Source organism: Salmo trutta, chromosome 8 (assembly GCF_901001165.1).
Source record: "Salmo trutta chromosome 8, fSalTru1.1, whole genome shotgun sequence".
In the NCBI taxonomy this organism is placed as follows: domain Eukaryota; kingdom Metazoa; phylum Chordata; class Actinopteri; order Salmoniformes; family Salmonidae; genus Salmo; species Salmo trutta.
This window is the reverse complement of record NC_042964.1, coordinates 20,584,996-20,596,974: the sequence shown is the minus strand read 5'-3', so window position 1 is coordinate 20,596,974 and position 11,979 is coordinate 20,584,996. Positions and strand designations below refer to the sequence as shown.

The 11,979-nt window shown below is 38.9% G+C and overlaps 1 protein-coding gene across 1 annotated transcript; it reads left to right on the top strand.

Annotated features, from left to right (window-relative positions):
• Nucleotides 1-3,521: 3,521 nt before the first annotated feature.
• On the top strand, nucleotides 3,522-6,524 carry LOC115198437 (permeability factor 2). The gene is made up of 4 exons (XM_029760367.1): nucleotides 3,522-3,871; nucleotides 4,224-4,350; nucleotides 5,070-5,153; nucleotides 6,014-6,524. Exons 1-4 carry the CDS (start codon nucleotides 3,808-3,810, stop codon nucleotides 6,084-6,086), a joined length of 348 nt encoding a protein of 115 aa, XP_029616227.1. The 5' UTR covers nucleotides 3,522-3,807; the 3' UTR covers nucleotides 6,087-6,524.
• Nucleotides 6,525-11,979: the final 5,455 nt, after the last annotated feature.

The window sequence follows — 11,979 nt, the reverse complement described above, 5'->3', positions numbered from 1 at the left end:
GTGCAGGGGTACGAGCTAATTGAGGTAGCTATGTACATATTGGTAGGTATAAAGTGACTAAGCAACAGGATAGATAATTGACAGTAGCCACAGTGAGTGAAAATGTGTGTCGTCAGTACACAGGTGTGCGGATGTTGTTTGTGTTGGGGTGTCAGTATGAGTGGGTGGGTAGAGTCCAGTGTGTGTATAGTCAGTGAGAGGGAGTTAGCGCAAAAATGGGTCAATACAGGTAGTATTTGATTAGCTATTTAGCAGTCTTGTTCAGCAGTCTTATGGCTTGGGGGCAGAACCAGCGGAGGCTGGTGACTTGAAAAATTGAGGAGCATGGGAGACCCACCGTTATAGGCGAGTAACGCACGGAGACGACAAAGTGTGTTTCAAAAATCGTCAAAGATTAATTATTTTAACCTAAAGCATTTAATAAAGACATGTATAGTACCATATTATGGGGAATGGGAATGAGAGGGCTACTTACACTGTGTTGGGAAGGGATCACAGCAGTGATTGAATGAGGGTATGAGGCATTAGTTGAGGTGTTCAGAGGCTTGATCAGTGCAGGACAGGATTTGACTGGGAAGACAAACAATAACACAACACGCAGTTAGGCAAAGAGCTAAGAATGAATTAGTCCAAGCAAGGAGAAAAATCATTGATGTGTAACAATGTGATTGTGTATGTGATTGACTCAACATACAGGAATGAGAGAAAATGTACAGGGGTACTCACAGTGCTTGGAGGGGAAGCATTCAATGTGCCAGTGGAAGAGCGGGCACATGAGACATGGCTTCAGTTCATGTCAGGAGAGAGTTGACAAAGGTAGCAGAGTGGAGTAGTCACCTCTTAATCAGTGATCACCTCTTAAATCAGGGAAGAGGAGGGGACTTAGCTGGAAATACAAATAGCAGATACATTCCATTACAGCTGCGCCATCGTAGGTTTGGACCACGAGTTTGTCTAACTTAAACTCAGACATCTCAAAATTCATAAAGTCAAACAAAGACCGCGCATCTCGCCCACTTGACACATCAAAGTATCTCAAGAAACGTCCCTGAATAAAGCCCTGATCATCCACATACCTGACGATAACTGACAACTGCAAGCAGACTGGTGGCACCATAGGTCCTAGAGCAGTGGGGCAATTTTTAATGTTAACCTAACTAGGAAAACTCTGGACCCTATCAAAAGGTATGACAGGGATTAATCAGTTGTAAAAAGGTTTTATATGGGCTATGATGGGACCAGATTTACCTAATCAGGTCACATGATTTTTTTAAACTCCTGAAAAAAACCCTGTCAAACTGCATCTACCTTATATTGGTTCATATAAATTATATTTAGACTAGGAGGGGGATTCCCTCTACCCAGACACATAGACAACAACTGATAGACAATGGAACTCACAGGGCTTAGCTTGCTTTATGCATGTTTACATCATGCAGGCATATGCCGCTGTAGGCCTTACAAACATTTACTCACATCTGTCATCACTATTATGTTGATTCATTAATTCCAGTTAATCATTATGGATTAAAAACATATATGCAGCCTAGCCAGCCCAATTTTGAATATAAACTCAATTTGATCACATTCACGTTTTTTCCTGACACACAAACGGACTATAAATACATAACGTTACCAAGTAGTTTACCCTGACCAGATGGACAGTGCGCATAGACTGTATGCAGCTGCTCTTATTAGGAGCCTACAGTTGATGAGACTGAAAAATAGTCTCGTTTTCATCCCAGATTTCGAATGTTTAGGTGTAGTTTGAGCTGCTGCAACATTTATATCATGAGTTTTTGATTGTGTCTGTCCGGAGTGATTGTGTTATCATCATCATCGTCTTTGCTAAATAAATACCAGAGGAAAGTGGAAAGCCTACTTGAGCACACGCGAAAGAATGCGCTGCGTCAAACTCTCTTTAATATTTTAATGGATGATGTGCTGGAATCATTCTGAATTGTTTTCGACATCCCAGAAAAGACAGTCGAAAGTTCGGTAAGTTCAGCAAGTAGAGCATCGTAACGTGCAATTACCTCTGCAAGCTCCTTGTAGTTGCCCTTGTCGGCGAAACTTTACATCTCGTCGTGTCCTCTAAAAGCAAACTATTGCAAGCCCAAAAACACAGGCAAGACGAGCAATACAGGCGGCTTGATGAAAGGCTCCCTGTTAACAATCTATACTTTTGATCAGGTGGTATTGAACGCCCTCACCTTTTCTTCTTCTTGAAACTGATCTCAGGCAGAGGTCGACCCTCGCTTTTAATTCGTACCTTTTCCTTGTAACCCAGAGAATGAAAGGGGTTTTTCGGCAAAAAGTCCACATTTTCAGCAGCGTTGGCTTTTATACCATTCTGGTGCAGAAAACCGTACAGTAGCTAGTTAGTCATTTAAATTGGCAATTTATTTACATTTGCCTTGCTTTTACTGGACACAAAAATAAAGTTTTAAAACTAAGAAAACAATTTATAATATACCTCCTCAGTCTCCTGTAATTTGAAAAAAAAACCTCATTTGAATTGAATAATATCCCAAAAATGCGTCACGATAACTTTTCACTTTTAAAACAATGTCACCAAGCTTCTCAACACATAGAACCCCCATAACGCCTAGTGGCACAATCCCAATACGTTCGTTCTCTGATGCTAATTCTATGATTGGATGGACAACATGTCAGTTCTTCCTGCTAAAGCTTTGATTGGTTGGAGGACGTACTCCGGAGTGGTCATAATTACCATGCACACTACTGTTCAAAAGTTTGGGGTCACTTAGCTTTTCTTTCAAAAACAAGGACATTTCTATTTTTTTGTCCATTAAAATAACAAAGTTGATCAAAAATACAGTGTACACATTTAATGTTGTAAATGAATATTGTAGCTGGAAAAAGCAGATTTTCTTTTAATGGAATATCTACATAGGCGTACAGAGGCCCATTATCAGCAACCATCACTCCTGTGTTCCAATGGCACGTTGTGTTAGCTAATCCAAGTTTATAATTTTAAAAGGCTAATTGATCATTAGAAAACCCTTTTGCAATTATGTTAGTACAGCTGAAAACTGTTGTTCTGATTAAAGAAACAATAAAACTGGCCGCCTTTAGACTGGTTGAGTATCTGGAGCATCAGCATTTGTGGGTTCGATTACAGGCTCAAAATGGCCAGAAACAAAGCACTTTCTTCTGAAACTCATCAGTCTATTCTTGTTCTGAGATATGAAGGCTATTCCATGTGAGAACTTGCCAAGAAACTGAACAGAACAGTGCAAACTGGCTCTAACCAGAATAGAAAGTGGAGTGGGAGGCCCCGGTGCACAACTGAGCAAGAGGACAAGTACATTAGTGTCTAGTTTGAGAAATAGACGCCTCACAAGTCCTCAACTGGCAGCTTCATTAAATAGTACCCACAAAACACCAGTATCAACGTCAACAGTGAAGAGGCGAGTTCCTCTGTTCAATGTCTGTTCTTTTGCCCATCTTAATCTTTTATTTTTATTGGCTAGTCTGAGATATAGCTTTCTTTGCAAGTCTGCTTAGAAGGCATATCTGTCTTCAAATAAATCCAGAGTGAGTGCAAGAGACAGTGAGAGACAGCGAGAGAGCGAGAGAGCGAGAGAAAGTGGTTTTGGGTTGACATGAAACAGCCTGCATTGAATTCCAAGTTCAAGCAGACAGATGGGCAGCTCTTCTTCTATTTGCTAAACCACTTGATAAAACAAAAAGACCACAACACGCTCATCCCACAACAGAATCATCCTTAGAGACCTACAGTAAAGCTGTTGTCCACGGGGTTGCATGTAAACGTATATTACCATGAACACCGCAAGCATAACCATCATTCTGCTCACCTTTCTGTCCATCTTCTCATCAACTGAAGGTAAATAATCATTCATTACTTAATATTGTATACTTAATGTATTTTATTACCTTACTGCATTTATAAGCTGGGTACTTTCATTTGAAGTTTTAGCAACTAATCAACATTCCAGTAGTGTGGGCGACTCTTTACATGACAGTGTTCTTATTACTGGGTTATTATCCATGTTTATACAAATTAATGACTAATGTAACTACTACTCATTGTTATACTGTGTTTACAGCAGCAACCCTTACCCTAACTCTAGCTCTAACCCGTAACCATAGATATATACACATGCAAGAAAAACACTGAAATTGAACCAAGAGATTTAAGACAAAGCCATTGTGCTTTCCACCCTACCTCTCTATAGGGATAAAGCAACCACTGGTTCTACGCTGCCTTTGCCCCAAAGTGCAGGCTGGTCTTATTCCGCTCAGGGATTTGAAGAGTGTGTGGCACCTCTCTCCTCGCCCACACTGTTCAAAGACTGAAGTCATGTGAGTGTATCCCTCCCTCAACTGATAAAGCAACATAACTGAGCATTTATAATCAGTAACCGGTATGATTATTAATCAATTTTGACAATGATCTTCTCCTCAGAATAAGTAAAAATGTTGTCTCTCAAATGATAAATCGACACCTTGATAGTTTATCATTAGGTTAATTGTTTTGACAGTGATCTTCAGACTAAGTGTTAAAAACATGAAAAGTAACTTATGATTTAAATAAAGTTTAAGAATTTGCTCAAAGGGTACTGGTGCACATTTTGAAGTGAATTAAAGGGATAGTTTGTAATTCCTGACCTTGAAAGTAGTCTATGGATCATCTATGAACTACAGTGAGGGAAAAAAGTATTTGATCCCCTGCTGATTTTGTACGTTTGCCCACTGACAAAGAAATGATCCGTCTATAATTTTAATGGTACGTTTATTTGAACAGTGAGAGACAGAATAACAACCAAAAAATCCAGAAAAACACATGTCAAAAATGTTATAAAATTATTTGCATTTTAATGAGGGAAATAAGTATTTGACCCCCTCTCAATCAGAAAGATTTCTGGCTCCCAGGTGTCTTTTATATAGGTAACGAGCTGAGATTATGAGCACACTCTTAAAGGGAGTAGACTGATTATTTCTTTGTCAGTGGGAAAACGTACAAAATCAGCAGGGGATCAAATACTTTTTTCCCCTCACTGTATGCCTTTAATTATTTTCAGTGTCACACTCAAAAGTGGAGGTCAACTCTGCCTGGACCCAAAGAAACGTTTGGTGAAGATTCTGGTGGAGAGATCAACCAAAAGGTAATAACAATCCATAACTGAATAATAGTCCATGGAAGTGCAAAATCATAGCCTGGTCCCAGATTTCTTTGTGCTGTTATGCAAAACAGCACAACAGTTCTGGGACCAGGCTAGACAGATCATGGTTCATGATCAACATTTAGGAGAGATGGTCTACAGATGCTCTTAAAACCTCTTAAGGATTGGACCCTTTTTTTTCAATTTTCGCCTATAATGACATACCCAAATCTAACTGCCTGTAGCGCAGGACCTGAAGCAAGGATATGCATTTTCTTGATACCATTTGAAAGGAAACACTGAAGTTTGTGGAAATGTGAAATTAATGTAGGAGAAAGTAACACATTAGATCTGGTTAAAGATAATACAAAGAAACATATTTATTTTGTACCATCATCTTTGAAATGCAAGAGAAAGGCCATCAGGTATTATTCCAGCCCAGGTGCAATTTAGATTTTGGCCACTAGATGGCAGCAGTATATGTGCAAAGTTTTAGACTGATCCAATAAACCACTGCATATCTGTTCAAAATGTATCAAGACTGCCCAAATGTGCCTAATTGGTTTATTAATACATTTTCAAATTCATAATTGTGCACTCCCCTCAAACAATAGCATGGTATTCTTTCACTGTAATAGCTACTGTAAATTGGACAGTGCAGTTAGATTAACAAGAATTTAAGCTTTCTGCCCATATCAGATATGTCTGTCGTGGGAATCTTTTTTGTTACTTACAACCTCATGCTAATCACATTAGTCTATGTTAGCTAATGGGGGGAGGGGGGGGGGAGATACCGATCCCTTAGAGGTAAAACAAAAGCAATGTCCTTAGCTAGTTTGACTTGTTTGTCTTCTATTTTGCAGAATGCAGGAAAGCAAACGTTCTAAAGAGGTTGGAAGCGTCACTCCTGCCCTGTTACACTTGTCAACCAAATGATGGACATGATTCAATAACTTGTCAACTGGACTGCCTGCCCAGTGCCCAATTCTGATGCATCCACTAGAATACTATGAATCCTATTGGGATTTTGCACTGGGAAATAATTATCTTGAGTGGAAGGGTACATTTCTCTATCCATGCATGGCTTCATTGCTGTCTCATATCACACCCTAACATATCATGTTATAAGTAATGTCTATTCATTGTTTTAGTATGTTTATTACATATAATATGTTTTACTACTTATATGTTCATTATATCTGCACCTGTGAAAAACACAGGTAGGGTCAGAAGGGGGAGTCCTTAAGAAGAGAGCTGCATATAGGTAACTGAAAATAGTCCTTTATAACAGGACTTAAAGACAGTGTCTGTCTATTGATGCTTTAATTTTATAACTTGTCCAAGCAAGCAAATAAAAACAACATTCATATCTGTTGACTGTCTCTGTATAATGTTCCACTTTCAGTCAAGCCTTTGGTTTCCAGGAAAAAAGCTCTATAGCAAAGACAATGGCACAGATATTGGCAAACTAATGTCGTCCCATATTTCCCACAATTCCCTATATAGCGCACTACTTTTGACCAGAGCCCTATGGGCCCTTGTCAAACATAGTGCTCTATATAGAGAACAGGGTTGGATTTGGGATGCAGGCAGTGTGTTTGACGCCTTGACCTGTGATGACAATGTCTCACACAGTGCCTGCAGAAGCTGCCGCATGTGACTTACTGTTTAAGGTTATTACTAAAGACAATGAGAAGTCATTGCATCTTCTTTTGTATCCTGGCCAAAACCCCAATTTACCAAAACACAGAGGTCTTGGTATGGTGCCAATACCTTAAGAAAAAGACTCATTGTGAGAACATAGAAATAGAATGAGCCCAGATTATTTGTTTTAGTTTTGTGGGAAGCACATGCAGAGAACAACATTTGGAGCTAGTTTCTCAGACACAGATACATCAAGCCTAGTCCTGGACTAAAAGTATTTTTAAATTGAGATTCTCCATTCATTTGAGCATGCTTTTTTAGCCCCGAACTATGTTTAGACTGAATCTGTGTCTGGGAAACCAGCCCTGTGTGACAAATGACTTAACAGTTTTAAGAAGTATAGGTTCAACTTTTGTTCATATTTTTTTTCTGAGTATTTGAGTTTAATGCCTTAGTAGAATACATATCTGCACGTCAGTTTATGTGATCAGACACACAGTATTTACCTTGTGTATGACTCCCAAAGTTGTTAGGTGTCCTGTGCTTTTCTGCACCTTTTATAGGCTTACACTGCTAAGTGTCTCCAACCCTAGATGGCCCCTGCTCTTTTCCTGACATCTCTCTTTGCAGGCACACGAGACAGACCAGCTCATGACTAGATGTCGACCGATTATGACCGATTACGATTTTTCAACGCCTGTACCGATTAACGAGGAGGACCAAAAAAAGGCCGATGCCGATTTAAAATTTTTAAAAAAGCTGTTTTTTTATTTTTTATTTGTAATAATGACAGTTACAACAATACTGAATGAACACTTATTTTAACTTAATATAATACATCAATAAAATCAATTTAGCCTCAAATAAATAATGAAACATGTTCAATTTGGTTTAAATAATGCAAAACAAAGTGTTGGAGAACAAAGTAAAAGTGCAATATGTGCCATGTAAGAAAGCTAACGTTTAAGTGCCTTGCCCAGAACATGGGAACATATGAAAGCTGGTGGTTCCTTTTAACATGAGTCTTCAATATTCCCAGGTAAGAAGTTTTAGGTTGTAGTTATTATAGGAATTATAGGACTATTTCTCTATACGATTTGTATTTCATATACATTTGACTATTGGATGTTCTTATGGGCACTTTAGTATTGCCAGTGTAACAGTATATGCCGTCCCTCTCCTCGCTCCTACCTGGGCTCGAACCAGGAACACATCGACAACAGCCACCCTCGAAGCAGCGTTACCCATGCAGAGCAAGGTGAACAACTACTCCAAGTCTCAGAGCGAGTGACGTTTGAAACGCTATTAGCGCGCACCCCGCTAACTAGCTAGCCATTTCACATCAGTTACACCAGCCTAATCTTGGGAGTTGATAGGCTTGAAGGGGTGGGTATAATTTGTGGAACGTTCCAACAGGAATCTGTTCCAAAAAACGTCAAGTAAAGGTTGCCAACCAACAACGCATACAAAGTAGCAATGCATACAAACCTAGCTAACCAGATGCCGAATAGGCATCAACTCACCACGTAGCTTATTCTTAATGTTTGTCCATAGGCAACCAGAGTGAGGACAGACATTTTTCGGAATAAACGTGATGAGTGAAAAACGCTATGAAATAGACCACTCCCTACGCAGTATCTTATTCTGCCCCTATACAACTTTGTATGCGTTGTTTTTTGGCAACCTTGTTATTTATGAAGTTTTTGGAATAGATTCCTGTTGGAACGTTCCACAAATTATACCCACCTGGCTTGAAGTCATAAACAGCGCAATGCTTGAAGCACAGCGAAGAGCTACTGGCAAAACGCACGAAAGTGCTGTTTGAATGAATGCTTACGAGCCTGCTGGTGCCTACCACCGCTCAGTCAGACTGCTCTATCAAATCATAGACTTAATTATAATATAATAAAACACACAGAAATACGAGCCTTAGGTCATTAATATGGTCGAACCTGGAAACTATCATCTCAGAAAAAAAAGTTTTTTCTTTCAGTGAAATACGGAACCGTTCCGTATTTTATCTAACGGGTGGCATTCCTAAGTCTAAATATTCCTGTTACATTGCACAACCTTCAATGTTATGTCATAATTACGTAAAATTCTGGCAAATTAGTTCGCAACGAGCCAGGCGGCCCAAACTGTTGCATATACCCTGACTGCGTGCAATGAACGCAAGATAAGTGACACAATTTCATGTTAGCAGGCAATATTAACTAAATATGCAGGTTTAAAAATATATACTTGTGTATTGGTTTTAAAGAAAGGCATTGATGTTTATGGTTAGGTACATTGGTGCAACGACAGTGCTTTTTTCGCAAATGCGCTTGTTAAATCAACACCCATTTGTCGAAGTAGGCTGTGATTCAATGAGAAATTAACAGGCACCGCATCGATTATATGCAACGCAGGACACATTAGATAAACTAGTAATATCATCAACCATGTGTAGGTAACTAGTGATTATGTTAAGATTGATCGTTTTTTATAAGATAAGTTTAATGCTAGCTAGCAACTTACCTTGGCTTCTTGCTGCCCTCGCGTAACACGTAGTCAGCCTGCCATGCAGGCTCCTCGTGGAGTGCAATGTAAGGCAGGTGGTTAGAGCGTTGGACTAGTAACCGGAGGGTTGCAAAAACGAATCCCCGAATCCCCCCTGAACAAGGCAGTTAACCCCCGTTCCTAGGCCGTCATTGAAAATAAGAATGTGTCCTTAATCTGACTTGCCTAGTTAAATAAAGGTGTAAAATAAAATTTAAATAAATTAAAATAAATATATATTTTTTAAATATATAAAAAATGAACAAACAAAATAATAATAAATAAATAAATAAATGTAAAATTTTTTTTAACAAAAATCGGCAAATCGGTGGTCGAAAATACCGATTACCGATTGTTATGAAAACTTGAAATCGGTCCTAATTAAATCGGCCATTCTGATTAATTGGTCGACCTCTACTCATGACTACCTTTTGGTAAACATGGTGTGAACGAACACACACACACACACACACACACACACACACACACACACACACACACACACTTGCGGCAGGGACTTTCCTGAATAAACCTCCATCTGTTATTGTTGAGGGAGCTACAGTACATGCCTTTAGAAACCATCACATCATCACCCACCTGCCCATCACCACTAGACAGGTTAACATTTTATTTCATTGTATTTCTTTTACTTTTATTTAATCCCAGGAAGTCCCATCAAGGTTACAAGGCCTCTTTACCACCTCTTTATCATGAAGCTGTGTCTCCTGCTGGCTCTAGTGGGCACCTACTATATATTCTTTGCCAACGGTAAGACCCAAATATAGAAATATTCTATATAGAAATGTTATTTAGAACAAGCATGCCTCTCTGACATGTGGAATAAGGAATCACCTTTGCTCTATTTGTGACATTTCTATCTGCAAAGACCCACAACTTTTGCCTAACTGTGTTGGCCTACATTTGTTTCTATCTCCATCTACATTATTGTATAGTTTTGTTTATGTACTGTAATGTATAGAGCGAGATGGCATTAATGGCTTCTATGCTCCTCATAGTCAAAAAAGTTCATATGTAGAGGATCACATCACACCCTGTGGTCATCCTATGTATATACACAATAATACAGTCTGTCTAAAGTCTGGAACTAACAGGACCCGGAATAGCTTCTACCAGTGGATGCTCCTCAGAGGAGGAAGGGGAGGACCATCCTCCTCAGTGAAATTTCATAAAAGTAAAAATAGTGAAACATTTAAAAAGTTATCCTTTTAAGATAAAACAATATTAAATATATTCATATGTAACCAAATAATTGATTAAATAAAAAATATGATAAGTTGCAATGAAGGTCTACAGTAACTTGAACAGCACTGTCTGGGGTAGCACCTTGGTGCAGCCGGAGGACAGCAAGCTTCCGTCCTACTCTGGCTACATTGACTTCAATACAATACGTAGGAGGCTCGTAGGTCTCACCCCTTCCATAGACATCATGGTAATTATGACCACTTCTGGAGGATGTCCTCCAACCAATCAAAGCTTTTGCAGGAAGAACTGACATGTTGTCCATCCAATCATAGAATTAGGATCAGAGAATTAACCTATTGAGTTGTATTGGGATTGTGCCAGAGAGCGTAATGGGGGTTCTGTTGAGAAGCTTGGTGACATTATTGGATAGAGATTAAGAGTGAAAAGTGATAGTTCAGAATTTTTGGGATATTATTCAATTCAAATTAGTTTTTACAAATTACATTACTATTATAAATAGTTCTTAGTTTTAGAACTTTATTTTTGTGTCCAGTAAAGGCAATTTATTTAAATTTGCCTTGCTAACATAAATGGCTAGCTGTCTACTGTACCAGCGCAAGTGTGCAGTTTTCTGCGCCAGAATGGTAGAATAGCCAACGCTGCTGAAAATGTTGGGTTCGTGGACTTTTTTGTCGAAAAACCCCTTTCATTCTCTGGGGTACACGGAAAAGGTGTGAATTAAAAGCGAGGATCGACCTCTGCCTGAGATCAGTTTCATGAAGAAGAACGAAAAGGTGAGGGCGTTCAATACCACCTGATCAAAAATATAGATTGTTAAAACCTCTTCGGGATCACGGACCGCTAGCGGTCCACCTGCGACAACATCCGGTGAAATTGCAGAGCGACAAATTCAAAATAAGAACATCGAAATATTAAACATTCATGAACATACAAGTGTCTTACATCATTTAAAAACTTTACTTCTTGTTAATCCAACCGCATTGTCAGATTTCAAAAACGCTTTACGGCGAAAGCATACCATGCGATTATCTGAGGACAGCGCCCCACATCAAAATACTTTTTCAACCAGCACCGGTTTCACAAAAATCACAAATAGTGATAAAATAAATCACTTACCTTTGAAGATCTTCCTTTGTTTGCAATCCCAGCTACACAATGAATGTTCGTTTTGTTCGATAAACTCCTTTATATCCAAAAAAGTCAGTCTAGTTGGAGCCATTGATTTCAGTAATCCACTCCTTTAACATGCATACAAAGGAATCCAAAAAGCTACCGGTGAACTTCATCTGTTTATAATTAGATGAACTGTTTATAATTAGTCCTCAGGTCCCCTAATATGTAAATAAATGATCATATTTCAGATGGAAAGAACGGTGTTCAATAGAAAAGTAAACTAACGAAGAGCGCGCCCTCGTTCATGCGC

What these genes read in the sequence shown, in the direction of transcription:
- LOC115198437 (XM_029760367.1), top strand. Translation starts at nt 3,808, where the DNA reads ATGAACACCGCAAGCATAACCATCATTCTGCTCACCTTTCTGTCCATC. An exon ending in TGTTCAAAGACTGAAGTCAT is followed by an intron (nt 4,351 to 5,069) that starts GTGAGTGTATCC and finishes AATTATTTTCAG; the next exon opens with TGTCACACTCAAAAGTGGAG. An exon ending in GTGGAGAGATCAACCAAAAG is followed by an intron (nt 5,154 to 6,013) that starts GTAATAACAATC and finishes TCTATTTTGCAG; the next exon opens with AATGCAGGAAAGCAAACGTT.